This window comes from Hypanus sabinus, chromosome 28, assembly GCF_030144855.1.
Source record: "Hypanus sabinus isolate sHypSab1 chromosome 28, sHypSab1.hap1, whole genome shotgun sequence".
Lineage (NCBI taxonomy): Eukaryota > Metazoa > Chordata > Chondrichthyes > Myliobatiformes > Dasyatidae > Hypanus > Hypanus sabinus.
This window is the reverse complement of record NC_082733.1, coordinates 35,285,792-35,300,506: the sequence shown is the minus strand read 5'-3', so window position 1 is coordinate 35,300,506 and position 14,715 is coordinate 35,285,792. Positions and strand designations below refer to the sequence as shown.

The 14,715-nt window shown below is 43.3% G+C and overlaps 1 protein-coding gene across 6 annotated transcripts in view; it reads left to right on the top strand.

Moving 5' to 3' along the window:
- chd2 (chromodomain helicase DNA binding protein 2) overlaps positions 1-14,715 on the top strand; it is a 125,525-nt gene that overhangs the window by 57,955 nt on the left and 52,855 nt on the right. For 4 of the 6 annotated variants that reach the window (XM_059952923.1, XM_059952921.1, XM_059952920.1 and 1 more), the window contains 6 exons: positions 55-236; positions 2,483-2,607; positions 6,502-6,718; positions 8,053-8,142; positions 11,359-11,549; positions 13,322-13,510. In XM_059952923.1, coding sequence (XP_059808906.1) covers positions 55-236; positions 2,483-2,607; positions 6,502-6,718; positions 8,053-8,142; positions 11,359-11,549; positions 13,322-13,510 — 994 coding nt within the window. Of the gene's footprint in view, positions 1-54; positions 237-2,482; positions 2,608-6,501; positions 6,805-8,052; positions 8,143-11,358; positions 11,550-13,321; positions 13,511-14,715 lie in introns of those variants that run through there. The other 2 variants (XM_059952924.1, XM_059952925.1) reach the window with 2 other exon arrangements.

The following is a 14,715-nucleotide window of genomic DNA, read 5'->3' as shown; positions in this document are numbered from 1 at the left end:
GCCTGTCGTTGTCCGTGTATTGTCTGTGACTCTTACCTGCCTCTTGCTCTGCAGCACATTCCAGCCACAAAACCTCGTCCTCTGGCCAGCCCGACTATCTCTGCAAGTGGATGGGTCTGCCATATGTGGACTGCAGCTGGGAGGATGGCGCACTGATTTCCAGAAAGTTCCAGGCGTGCATTGATGCCTTCGATAACCGCCACAATTCCAAAACGATTCCTTCCAAAGACTGCAAGGTGATTGTCATTTGTGAAGGTACCATGTTTATGTTCAGTATAATCTTGTTATCTTCCCCTCAAAACGCTCAGAAATTGTTGGGATTAAGGCCAAAGTTGTAAAAATACGCCGTTATAAAGTCATAGAGTAAACTTGCAGTTTACATCCAGTTCAGTTGGGCCATGTGACTAAAATTCCTGTCCATGTGACTAAAATTCCTATCTGTGTGACCAAAAATCCCATCTAAGCTAGTCCTATTTGCCCGCTTGTGTTTGCCCTGTAACCCTCTAAAACGGGCGCCCAACCTGGGATCCATGGACCCCTCGGTTAATGATGGGATTTCATGGCATAAAAAAAATAAAAACTACTCTAAAACTTTCCTAACCATGTGCCCATCCTAGTGTCTTTGCGTTATTAATACTTGCCTCAATCACTTCCTCTGGCACCTCACTAAACATACTCATCACTCTTTGGGTGGAGAAAGTTGCTCCTTGGGTTCCTATTGTTAAGGAATGCTGAAGCAGATGTTTTCATTAATGTAATCACAAACAAGAGAAAATCTGCAGATGCTGGAAGTCCAAGCAACACACACAAAATGCTGGTGAAACTCAGCAGGCCAGGCATCATCCATGGAGAAGAGTACAGTCACCGTTATGGGCCGAGACCATTCATCAGTGAATTCAGCATTGGCCCTTTAAAAGGCTTTCGTGCCTTTGAGAGAAACAAGTTGTATCCCATACAAGAGAATCAAGTATGCCCTCAACACCATCTCCTGCTGCTGGAATCCCCACCCCAGATCCACTGTAGTAGAGCTGTGCACCCTCTCCACTGCAGCCGTGAAGTGATATCCAGCAGATTGATTCTTGTAAAGTTAGATTCTTGTAAAAGTTAGCGTCACTCTTCTTTCACTGACTTGAGATGGATAGAGTTATGCATTTGATGGTTGAGTATATATCTCCGTGGCATAGGTGTACTTGAGACACCAGGTTTCATTGGCTGTAGTCTCACCGTGATGTGTTCAAGGCACGCAGTGCTTACTGGTGGGAGGTGCATTGGAAGAACCCCGTTCATCTCTGGAACAGGACAGCACAAGAACAAGTCCTCTGGCCCACGCTATTGTGCTGAACTTTAAATACTTAATTAAACAAATACCTTTCCACCTACATAATGCCCATATCCTTCCAGTCCCTGCACACTTGTGGCTATCTAAGAGCTTCCTTAGTGCCTCTATCATATTCAGGCACCCAATGGTCTGTGTGAAAAAAGAAACCCTGCCCTGCACATTTCCTGTGAACCAACCCCTGCTGACCTTAAGTGCATGCTCTCTGGTGTTAGACATATTGATCCTGTATGAAGGATATCCTGTCTTCTCTTTCTGTGCCTCTCTAAACTGTATAAACTTCTAACAGGTGACCCCCCCCCCCCCCCCCCAGCTTCCGTCACTCGAGAGAAAGCAACCCAAGATTGTCTGACCACTCCTTCTAGCACATGCTGTCTAATCCAGGCAGCATCCCGGTGAACCTCTCTTCTACACCTTCCCTGAAGCCTTCACATCCTTCCTGTAAAGGGGTAACCAGAATTGAATTCCAACACTCTGGATGTGGCCTAACCAGAGTTTTATAAAGTTGCAACATAACTTCCTGACTCAAACTTAATGCCTAAGGCAAACTTGGCACACACATGAGGGGCAGTTGGCCCTTTAACTGGGGTCCACTGGCCACCCTGTTAATGGTCTGGGTCCATGACATAAAAGAGGTTGGGAACCCCTGATATGTAGTATATCGTGGACTGTAATAGGACAGTGTCATATAGGCTGAATCACTGGCACCATTGATGGGCTTGAGTACCCACAACATTTAAAATTTTTTTTATTGAGATACAGTGTGGAATAGGCCTTTCATATCCTTCAAGCCACACTGCCCAGCAAACCCCAATTTAACCCTAACCTAATCATAGGACAATTGACAATGACCAATTAACCTACCAACAGGTATGTCTTTGGGATGTGGGTGGAAACCCATGTGGTCACGAGGAGAAAGTACAAACTCCTTACAGGCAGTGGTGTGAATTGAACCCGGGTTTCTGTAGATCCTCTAGTATAGTTTTGTATATTCTCCCAAGAAAACAATGCCATTCGACCCATTGAGTCTTATACTAACTCTCCAAACAGTCAGTTTTCTTCCCCACCACTTATAACTCCCACTTTACAGGGGGCTTGCTAATTCACAGACAATGAAATAAAAGATACTCGATTCATCTTTTCCAGGTCTTGAAGCAGAGGCCGAGATTTGTTGCCATAAAGAAGCAGCCTACCTATATCGGTAGTGAAGGCTTGGAATTGAGGGATTACCAACTTGAGGGTCTGAATTGGCTCATTCACTCCTGGTGCAAGTACGTATTTGGATGCAATCTAAGAGTTGTGATTAATTTTTTAAAAATTTTCTTATACGTTGGATGTGAGTGTTGTAAATGTGGCCCGCTTTAATTGGGCATCCTTATTTGCTTTCAAATTGATTGTCTAGTGAACATCAAGAATTGATTGACTGGTTAACATCATTGCTTGTATTGTAAGTCACATTTGGATCTGTGTGAGTAGAAGGCAGTAGGTATTAACGAACCCAAACCAGAGGGATCCAGCTGTCGGGTATATGCACCAATAATGTTGTTGTGCCGGGGTAGTTCAATCCATTAGTACAGTTGCAAGAAAAAGTTTGTGAACAATTACTTGGTTTTATGCATTAATTACTCATAAAATGTGCTCTGATCTTCATCTAAGTCATAATAATAAATAAACACAATCTGCCTAAACTAATAACACACAAGCAATTTTACTGCTTCTTGTACAACATTTGAACAATCACAGTCTAGGTTCAAAAAAGTATGTGAACCTCTGGGGTAATTCCTTCTACCAAAGCTATTTGGAATCGAGTGTTCCAGTCAATGAGATGAGATTGGAGGTGTGGGTTGTAGAGGTGCCCTGCTCTATAAAAAAGACACACACAGTAAGGTTACTGACAGAGCCTGCTCTTCTCAATAAGGAATTGTTTATGTGCACCATGCCTCAATCAAAACAACTTTCAGAGGACCTAGGAAGAAGATGCAAGAAAACTGGAAAAGGCTACAAAAGCATTTCTGAAGACCTGAGTGTTCATCAGTCCACAGTAAGAGAAATTGTTTACAAATAGAGGAAATTCTATACTGTGCTACTTTCCCAAGGAGTGGGCATCCTGCAAAGATCACTCCCAAGAACGCAATGTGCAATGCTGAACGAGGTGAAAAAGAACCCAAGGCTAGCAGCAAAAGACCTGCAGAAATCTCCAGAACTTGCTAAAGTCTCTGCTGATATGTCTGCTATAAGGATAACACTGAACAAGAATGCTGTTCATAAAAGGACACCACAGAGGAAACCACAGCTCTCCAAAAATAAACGTTACTGCACCTCTCAAGTTTGCAAGAGACCACCTGGATGTTCCTCAACGCTTCTGGGACAGTTCTTTGGACAGATGAGACAAAAGTTGAGCTGCTATGTTTGGAGGAAAAGGGGCACTGCATACCAACACCAAAACCTCGCCTCAACTGTGAAGCATGGTAGAAGGAGCATCATAGTTTGAGGCTGCTTTGCTGCCCCAGTTCCTGGACAGCTTGCAATCATTAAGGAAACAATGAATTCAAAATTGCATCAGGACATTTTACAGGAGAATGTCAGAGTAGCAGTCCGTCACCTGAAGCTTAAAAGAAGTTGGGTGATGCAACAAGGCAATGATCCAAAACACAAGAGTAATCAACAGCAGAGTGGTTTAAAAAGATGAAAATTTGTGCTTTGGAATGGTTAAGTCAGAGTCCAGATCTTAACCCAGTTGAGATGCTTTGGCAAGACCTGAAGAGGGCTGCTCATGCAAAGTATCCCTGAAATATTGATGAACTGAAGCAGTTAAGTGTATGGAGGAATGGCCTAAAATTTCTTGCCGTTGTGTAAGTCTGATCAGCAGCTTCAGGAAATGTTTGTTGGAGGGTTATTGCTGCTAAAGGAGGTTCTACCAGTTAAATACAAGGGTTCAAATGCTTTTTCCAGCCTCCACTGTGAATGATTAAACCATGTGTTCAATAAAGATTTGAAAAGTACACTTGTTTGTGTGTTACTAGTTTAGGCAGATTGTGTTTGTCTATTATGTAACTTAGATGAAGATCAGACCACATTTTATGAGTAATTAATGCAGAAAATCAGGTAATTACAAAGGGTTCAAAAACTTTTTCTTGAATATATTTGTAATGGTAAGTTATTTGATGCTGCAGTGTTTGGCAAGCTTGGCATTAGCTTGCAGACATTTCATGACCAGTCGAGATGACATCCTCTGTGTGCAGTTGTTGCTGTTTCTCTCTGGGAGTGCTCGCTTTCATGTAGCATGGTTCCCTTCTGGAAACTCTGTAAACAAACATTGAAATAGATGCCATCTACAAGCCTCTAAGAGCCAAAGAAACACAAGCCAACAGAATTCCAGGGTCCACTGACGGGGTAGCCAATCAGGGCTGAGGCAAGCGAACGGGGGCCTTTATAAGTGCGAGCACTCCTAGAGAGAAATGCATTGAGGATGTCACCTCAACTGGTGATGAAACGTCTGCAATCTAATTGCCAAGCTCGGCAACCACCGCAACATCAAACACCTCAACCCGAGCCTCCAATATTCACCACCATCCTAATGGTAAGTTATATATCCACCTTCGTGCAAGTGCCTTTTGCAGTTTGCTTCTAGAGCTTCACGTAAACAGTAGCACGTTAGAAGGGTGAGGAATTGGAAAATGTACTTCAGATGTATCAAATAACTAAAAAGTGCAACTTACCCTTTGCAAGAGGTGTTATAAGCCTTTTAGTAGAATTATATGGGGCCTTGGTGAGATCAGACCTGGAATATTGCATGCAAATCTGCGCTACTTTCAACTTGCAAGAGGGAAGTGCTGTGATAATGCATGTTTGTCATGAGGTGAGATTCATTGGATTGGGCAATTCTCAGATTTATAGTAGGTGATCTCTTTAGAATGTACAAAGTTTATCAGGAAACTAGGCAGGGTGGACATGTGGAGTCTTAACAAATAGTGAATTAATAAAGGGCTGATCGTTCAGGACAGAGACAAGTTGAAACTTTACCTGAGGAGTGACGAATCTTAGGAATTCTGTACCCAAGAGGGCACTGGAGACCTGGTGGATGATTGTATATTCAAAGCAAATATCTTCGAGATATTAGAGGATTCATGGGGTTGAGATTATTGCCGGAAAATGCACTGTTAATAGATCAGCCATGGACTTCTTAAATGTCAGAGCAGACACAAAGTACTGAATGGTTTCCTACCTCACTGTGTGTCCCTTATGGGTTTAATTGCACATAAATCCCATTCCTGATGTTTCCTTTTGGCACAAGGCTAGCCAGAGTGAGTGGGGTGTGACTGAGAGAGCCTGTGCCTGTCCCATCAGTTCCCAGTGGCTTGAGGGAAATATTAATGAACTGTGGTGTCATTAGCAAACTCCGAGCCTTTCCTTCCATTGAGGGCAGATCCGGGGATCAGACCTCATTAGTGCCCTTCACTGCCAAAGTAAAATCGAGGAGGGAATTAGGTTGCAATTTGTCAAGGCTTCAAAACCGTTAAATATGAAAGAATAGAACTAAAAACAGTCTGTGGTTAGATCTGGAAAATTCATATTGGTAATGGTTTATTATTACCACTAGTACCAAAATACAGAAAAAAAGGGTTTGTCTTGCATACTGCTTTACAGTTCAAATCACCACACCGTGCATTGAGGGAGAATAAGGTAAAACAATGGCAATGCAGAATAAAGTGTAAAGGTTACCCTAAAAGTGGAATGCAGATAAAGTGCAAGATCATAACGAGATAGACTGTGAGGCCAAGAGTCCATTATATTGTACAAGAGAACATTTCAGTAGTCTGAAACTATCCTTGAGCCTGGTGGTATATCTTGTCAAGCTTTTGTATCTTCTGCCCAAAGGGAGAGGGGAGAATAGAGAGTTTACTGGTGGGTGTGGTCTTTAATTATGCTGGCTGTGTTACGAGAAGTACAGACTGAGTCCGTAAAGGGGAGGCTGGTTCCTCTGATGTGCTGAGCTGTGTCCACAACTCTGCAGTTCTCTGCGGTCACGGGCAGAGCAGTTGCCATACCAAGCCTTTATGCATCCAGACAAAGTTGATGTTGCATGTTTAGTTCCAATCACTCCTTCCTTTTGGTCAGTAAGTCTTTTTTTGACAGCTTTTTTTTTTCTTTCTCCATTCCCTCAGGGGCAACAGTGTGATCCTGGCCGATGAAATGGGTCTGGGTAAAACTATCCAGACCATCTCCTTCCTCTCAAACTTATTCAACCAGCACATGCTGTACGGCCCCTTCCTGCTGGTTGTCCCATTGTCTACCCTCACTTCCTGGCAGAGAGAGTTCGAAATCTGGGAGCCCAACATGAATGTGGTTGTCTACATTGGCGATGTCATGAGTCGTAATACGGTCAGTGTGACTGACGCCTTGCTTGCAAACACTTGGCCAAGATCGCGGAGTTTGAAATTACATCAGTTGCGGGAAATGCACTGCAGGTTAATCAGCATCTGATAAACTGGATAATGCCTGGGCAGTACTGGATGGAAATGTGACTAGTACTTCACCTTTAGATCCTCAGGCTCAGAGCCACTTGCAAAGCTTAAGCTCTGCTGTTTTTGTAGACTGTTTGCCCGCTGGGGTGTGATTCCACATTTTTAATGTACCTCCCAATGCTGCTCTTCTGTAGTTTAAAGCAAAAATGTGATTCACAGGGCCTAATGTGTTCCAGGTAATAATGGGCTGTGCCCTTTCACTATACCACCCAGGTGATCTTTTAAACCAGGTTGTTTTTATTTAAAGATCCCCCAATGAAACACTATTTTGCCATCTTCAAAAATGCTTCAGAGTTTAATTTTTCAAACTAGTGCAAAAAAATGCATTAGGTGATTAGCTCCACAATCATTGTTTTTTTCCACAGCTAAATTAGTTTTTGGATATATTTCTTTCTTTCAGTAAGTCAATTCATTGTTGGTATTTTCTTCCATTGTGTGCCCAGTTGTACCTATGATCCAGCAGGTGGAAAACAATCCAACTCCTTCCTCAGAGAGTTGGCTGTTTTATTTTGTGTGTTTGCTTCAGAGGCTGAGAGTTAGTGATTGACATTTGAAAATGTCAGCATCTGAGAAAGCCAGCTTTGCCTTTCTCTCCCCACACTTTGATACCCGCTACACCATTTTCAGCCGATACGCTAGGGATCAGGCAACAGCCCAGAGCCAGGTTTTCCAGAGCTCAGTTTCCTGCTCGCTTAATCAGTTGAGTGAGCTGGGGACTAAAGTTGCAGTCTCTGGGTGGCAGCACAGTCTGAGCCATCCCCACCTTGGCTGCATGTTGCGTGCTGTGCGTGTGCTTGCTAACACGGTCGGTGGTCACGCTTGCAAAAGACCATAACCATGGCGTTGTTAGTATAAGTCACTGGGTGACTGTCAAAGCACCTAATGCTTTGCTAATACCAGGGGTAACTGGAGAAAGGTTTAGGGAGGACGTCAGAGGTAGTTTTTAACAACAGGCAGTCGTAAGTGGCTGGAATGTATTGCTGGGGGTGGGGATTGAGGCAGATACATTAGGGACATTTAAGAGACTCTTGATAGGCTCAAAGGTAAAAGAAAATAGGAGGGTTATGGACTATGTAGGAGGGAAGGGCTTGATTCGTTGTGGCGTAGCTTAAAAGGTCATGGACTGTACTATGCTGTACTGTTCTATGTTAACCCCACGCTTAGAGCTAATTAAATCTTTCTGTCTCTTAGATTCGAGAATATGATTGGATACACCCTCAGACTAAACGATTGAAGTTTAATGTTCTGATAACAACATACGAGATCTTGCTGAAGGATAAGGTAATAAAACTTCAGGCTCTTGACTGATAACTTAAACAATAGTGCTGGGTCTGGGATATGGCCATTCTGGCACTGGGGAAGCATGAAGTTTTCTTTCCACCCTGGCCTTAGGTCACTGCCATCCTGACCTGGACACTGCAACAGGGACCTTACCAGCTCCTCAAGCATTTCACTGAGATAATAGCAGACACCGTGTATCAACATCTGCTTCAGACTTCAGTGAGCATGGATCTCCCAGTCTCAGACTTAAAGTTAGTCGTTGCCCCTGCATTTTCAGAACAGTAGGGCAATTTCTCAAGATCCATTGACCTAGCTTCAATCCTAACCCCTGGTGCTGTCTGCATGGAGCTTTCATGTTCTCCCTGTAATTATCTGGTTTCCTCCCACGTACCAAAGCCCTGAGGGTTGGTAGGGTAGTTAATTGGCCATCTGCAAATTGCCCCTGTTGTGTACGTGAGTGGTAAAATTGAAGGGGGGGGGAATAAAGTGGGGTTAATGTAAATGGGCTAGTATGGACTCAGTGGGCCAAATGGGCCATTTTCCCATTGTGACATACTCAACTTTACTCCTTAAACATGTGGCCATATTGTCTTCCCTAATTCACAGCTTCCCACAAGTAGAAATATTTAACTCTCTTCAATATCATGAAAACTTCCATCAGTCCCACTTACCCTGGCCCAGCCGGAAAGCTGCCAGATCACTAGGGGAGTAAGTGTTTCTCACCAGTTCCTTAGGGGTGTGTACTCTTCCACATTCCAGCACTGGGAATGTCCAGAATATAAGGCAATGTTTTGACAAGTTTAAGTGTGATTGGACATACATGGGGGAAACAAGCACTTTTTCTGATCTTTGCCTTTCTGTCATACTGTGGAGGTAGTGAGGCATCTGTTCATGTATACGTTTTGTACGTGAAGGGGCCCACTTGTGAATCAGAATCGGGTTTATTATCAGTGACATAGGTCGCGAAACTTGTTTTAAGGTAAAAAAAAATTACTGAAAGTTACAAAAATACAAACAAACAGTGGAATAGTGAGATAGCGTTCATTTGTTCATTGACTGATCAGAAATTTGATGGCAACTGGGAGGAGCTGTTCCAGAAACATGGTGTGTCTTATTCAAATAGTCATAGAAAGGTATGGCATAAACAAGCCCTTTGGCCCATCTAGTCTGTCCTGAGCCATTTAAACCTTCTACTCCTATTGCCCACAGTCTATCCATGTACCTATCCTGATTTCTCTTTAAATGTTGAAATCCAGCTCGCATGCACCACTTGCACTGGCAGCTGGTTCCACACTCTCACAACCCTCTAAGTGAACAAGTTTCCCCATAAAGTTTTTGCCTTTCACCCCTTACCCAGGAACTCTGATTGTAGTCCCACCAGTCTCAGCGGAAAAAGACTGCTTGCATTAATCCTATCTGCACCCCTCATAATCTCATATATCTCTATCAAATCTCCTCTCAATCTTCTACGTTCCAAGCAATAAAGTCCTAACCTATTTAATCTTTCCCTATAACTCAGGTCCTCCAGACCCAGCAACATCCTTGTAAATTTTCTCTGCACTCTTTCAACCTTACTTACATCTTTCCTGTAGGTAGGTGACCAAAACTGTACACAATGGTGGTGGCATCTGTCGGTCTCGAGAGACCATGGATCTGCGCCTGGAGATTCCAGGGCGCAGGCCTGGGCAGGGTTGTATGGGAAACCGGCAGTTGCCCAAGCTGCAGGCCTTCCCCTCTCCACGCCACCGATGTTGTCCAAGGGAAGGGCACTAGGACCCATGCAGCTTGACATCGCAGAGCAATGTGCTGTTAAGTGCCTTGCTGAAGGACACAAACACGCTGCCTCAGCTGAGGCTGGAACCAGTGACCTTCAGGTTACTAGTCTGATGCCTTGCTCACTAGGCCACGCGCCAACACTGTACACAATATTCCAATACAAATATAACACATTAGGATTTTTTTTCTAAAAGGTGAGCAACTAAAACATTCAACATAAAAGTGTACACCAGGCAGATCTGGTCCCAGATCTAAAATGTGAATTATTTCTCTCTATGGAGATGTGACCTGACCTGCTTAGAGTCCTGCTTTTGAGTATGTTCACCCTTGTAACAAGGATAACTGCAAACTACTCCCTTTGCTTTGCTTTTTGATATTGTGTAACCCCATCAAGCATTTCAGATGTAGCAGCATTCCTCAGAGCCATCTCTTCACTGTGTTGGGAAAGTGAGTGTCTCTGTGCAGACCTGTGGCCAGTTTTATTACCAGTAATCAGCCCGTTCTGGTCTGTGTAAGGGTGTAAGCATTTGTCCCTAATGCAGTATAAAAATAGGCACGCAGTGGCCACTTCAGGTACCTCCTGTGCCTAGTAAAGTGACCACTGCATATATGTTGCTGGTTTTTTGCTGCTGTAGCCCATCCACTTCTAGGTTTGAAGTGTTGTCCGCTCAGAGATGCTCTTCTGCACCCCACTGTTGTAACGTGTGGTTATTCGAGTTACTGTCTCCTTCCTGTCAGCTTGAACCAGTCTGGCCAATCTCTCTCATTAACAAAGCATTTTCACCCACACTCTCTCTGGATTATTTTTGTTTTTTTGCACCATTGTCCGTAAACTCTGCAGACTGTCGTGCGTGAAAATCCCAGATCAGCTGCTTCTGAGATATTCAAAGCACCCCGTCTGAAACCACAATCGTTTCGCAGTCAAAGTCACTTAGATCATATTCTGATGTTTGATCTGAACAACTGAACCTCTCAACCATGTCTGCATGCTTTTATGCATTGAGCTACATGATCAGCTGAATGAATTTGCATGAATGAGCAAGTGTGCATATAAAGTTGCCACTGAGTTTATAAGAACGTAAGATGTCGGAGCAGAATTTGGGCAGTCAGCCCAGCGAGTGCTCTACCATTCCATCAGCCGATTTATTTTCCCTTTCAATCCTATTCTTCTGCCTTCTCCCCATGACCTCTGACACCTTTACTAATCAAGAACCTATATTCAAGCCTCTGCTGTAAATATATCCAACGACTTGGCTGCCACTGCAGTGAATCCCACTATTCACTACTTTCTGACTAAAGAAGTTCTTCCTCATCTCTGTATAATGAAAGTAAAATAGAAATCTGATAGGGAGCCCATGGTGACTTTGAATTCATTGGGGAGATCATTGAGCTGAGATATCTGTTGTTGATCATTACTAATACTCTTTTCTTCCCTGTCAGACTGTTCTGGGCAATATAAACTGGGCTTTCCTGGGAGTTGATGAAGCTCATCGACTGAAGAACGACGACTCCCTCCTGTACCGGACCCTGATTGACTTCCGCTCCAACCATCGGCTGCTGATAACAGGGACGCCACTGCAGAACTCGCTGAAGGAGCTCTGGTCGCTACTGCACTTCATCATGCCCGAAAAGTAAGCCGATCCCCTGTCTTGCTCACTTGTGATCAATCAAGCATGGCTTGGTGTTAAGGAAGGGGCTTTGCCAACTCCCTGATCAGTCTGATGGGGTTCAAAACCACTGTGGGGACTTCTTGCTCAAGTGACCCCCTTTATCTACCTGATGAGGGGCATTTGGCTTCCCAGTTCTGACCCTGTATGTCCCAGTGATATCAGTCAGGAGTGGGAGCTCTTATCCAGCTGTTCTTGACTGTCCTAAATGGCTGTGTAAGTGCAATAAAGAATCTTCTGTGTAACCATAAAAAGTATAGCAGAGCTGTAGATTGAGCAATGGATTGGAATCAGTTGGGTCCTCCTTGATGTATTTGTTTCATGGCACTTCTTGCACTTATGTTAACAAAGGGTGCAGTGTTTGTTGGTTCTCTTCCAAGTCCCCCTTTATCCTGACCCAATAATACAGGCTGTCCCAATTTCCATAAAGTCCCCATAAAGGCTTCAGTCTTGAGAACCGTCAGTGAGTTAGTTTCTGTCCGTTGGAAACATTCTTTTTCTCCAGCCGCTCATACCTACTGCTCCACGTACTCTAGCTGTAATCCTTCCTATTCGTGCTACCCATGTCCATGATGAAATGAATGGCAGTGTGTGCAGACTCCAGTTTTCACTGAAACATTCTTATTACTGTTGTGTTTGCGAGGAGCAACAATGATATCAAAGTAGGAGGATTAAACTGTTTGCTCAGTTAAGTTAGCCACAGTGCAGCTGGTGGACTACTTACAATGCAGGAGCGACAAAACAGGCCCGCCGAGATGGGAAAAGTGTACACTTGAAACCCTGCGCAAGAAGAGGGCCTTTTGTATATAGGAGACCCATTCGATTCACCATGCAATCAAAGTAGCATTTGCTGTCGTCACATTCAATCCACTATGGTTCAATTACTATCTTAAAAAGTAAAGATTACATGGGAGAATTTAGTTATACAGGTGTGCGCTGCTTAACGTCCATTCTGACAACGTCCGATTGCATGTACGTCTGTAGCCCCAATCGGTGAACATGACGTAGCGGACGTAACCAATCTCATGCATCGTGTGTCTCTTGAGTATTGTAGCGTTATCTCTGTGTTTAATTTTCTTTCTAAAGTATTACCATAAAGTGCATCATGGCTTCCAAACGTAGCAAGGCTACTCCTAGTGATAGCAGCAGTTTAAAAAGTGAAAGAAATTAAAAAGTTTAAAATGAAGTAAAAAAATTATAGTGTTTGTATGTATTATAGTGTACAGTATACAGTTTTAGTGTAAGTTGGCTATTTAGTCAATACAGGTACACTACAGTATTCCATATAGGTTTGCTATGTATATAAAAATGGCGTTCGCACAATGTCCAAATCGTTCTGTGAAACATCTGATTTCACAGAACGTATCATGGACATTAAGTAACGCATACCTGTACATAGATTTCCATCGTCCCGGGCATCTGGGGAGCTCCTATATATTTTTCCTGACTCATCAGCTTGTCAAAGTTCTTGAATTTTTATCTTCAGTTTTGTTGTGGTAAGTAACTTCAAGAGGAGATCTGTAGTAGTCAAAGAGGGAAACTCATCACCACTACCTCAGTAAAAAGTGAGCAAAACCCTCATTCCATGAAAGAATAAATAGCAGAACGAGAGGTTTTCTTGGTTTTGGTATTCATTAAGTGCTGCACCAGTGGAGGTGCTGTTAGTCACTTCTCGTTCTAGATGTGTTGAGAAGGTTCAAAGAACTCGGCTGATATCTGGTTATTTGTTCTTCCAGGTTTGACTCTTGGGAAGACTTTGAAGAAGAGCATGGCAAAGGGCGGGAGAACGGTTTCCAGAGCCTCCACAGGGTCCTAGAGCCCTTCCTGTTGCGCAGAGTGAAGAAGGACGTTGAGAAATCTCTGCCTGCCAAAGTTGAGCAAATTCTCCGGGTGGAGATGTCAGCCTCACAGAAGCAGTATTATAAGTAAGTTCCTCAGCCGCTGTATTTTGTCATCTAGAATGTCTTTGAGAGCTGAAGAGGCTCTGTGCATTATCCGAACAGTTTCTTCTCCTATGCCTCATTTAATGAATTAAACCAAGAGTTGTATTGCATAGAAATAGGCCCTTCGGCCCATCTAGTGTGTGTTGCCTTTGGCAAAAGAGGCAAAAACTAGGTGGCTGTCAAAAGCACTGAGAGAGATAAAAAGATTAACTTGTGTAAAAGTGTCTGCCGAGTGAATGTACTGCTGGAGTGGAAATGGTTCAATGAGTATCTGAAAGGAAAGGATATCTTAAAATCTACAAATGCTAGAAATCAGAAAATGCTGAAAGCACTCAGCGGCTCAGGCAGCAACAGTGGAAAGAAAAAACAAGTAACGCTTTGTGTCTCAGACGCTTTGTCAGGCTTGAAGAGTCAGCAGTTTCTCCAGAAGTGCTGCCTGACCTGCTGAGGGACTGCAGCACTTTCGGATTGCATTTCTGAAACAAAAGATTCGTTTGGCTCACTTTTAAGGACTCTTCATCTCATGTTGTTAATATTTATTGTTTTCTTTTCCATTATTATTGTTTCTTGATTAATTGGTTAAATGTGAAAGGTGGAAAGTTTAAGGGGAACTTCTTCACTCAGAGGGTAGTGAGAGTGATGCATGTGAGCTCAATTTTAACGCTTTAAGAGAAACTTGGATAGACACATGGGTGGTAGGGGTATGGAGGGCGATGGTGTTGGTGCAGGTCAGTGGGAGTAGGCAGTTTAAATGATTTTGACATGGACTAGATGGGTTATGGTTATTATTCTGTAGATCTATCAAGTATGTATGTAAGGAAATTAATCTCAGGGTTGTATATGTTGACATGTGTACTTTGAAATTTGAGAGAGACTAGGGATGTGGGTTTAGTTGGTTTAATCTTGCTTAAAGAGGGAATACCTTGGATAGGCTGAGCAGCCTTTATCTGTGCAGTAACCTTCCTGCAAATCTGTTCAGATACTGGTTGCCCGGTAGTCAGCCTGTCACCCAAGTGGCCATTCCTCGGGTCTGAGCGTTAACAGCAGGGAGAGATCTCTTTGCAAACTATTGAACACCGAAAGGCCTCACTAAAGTGGATGGCTCCACCAGTATGAGAGTCTAGGATTAGAGGGCACAGTCTCAAAATAAACAAACAAACCTTTAAAGCTGAGGTGAGGAGAAATTG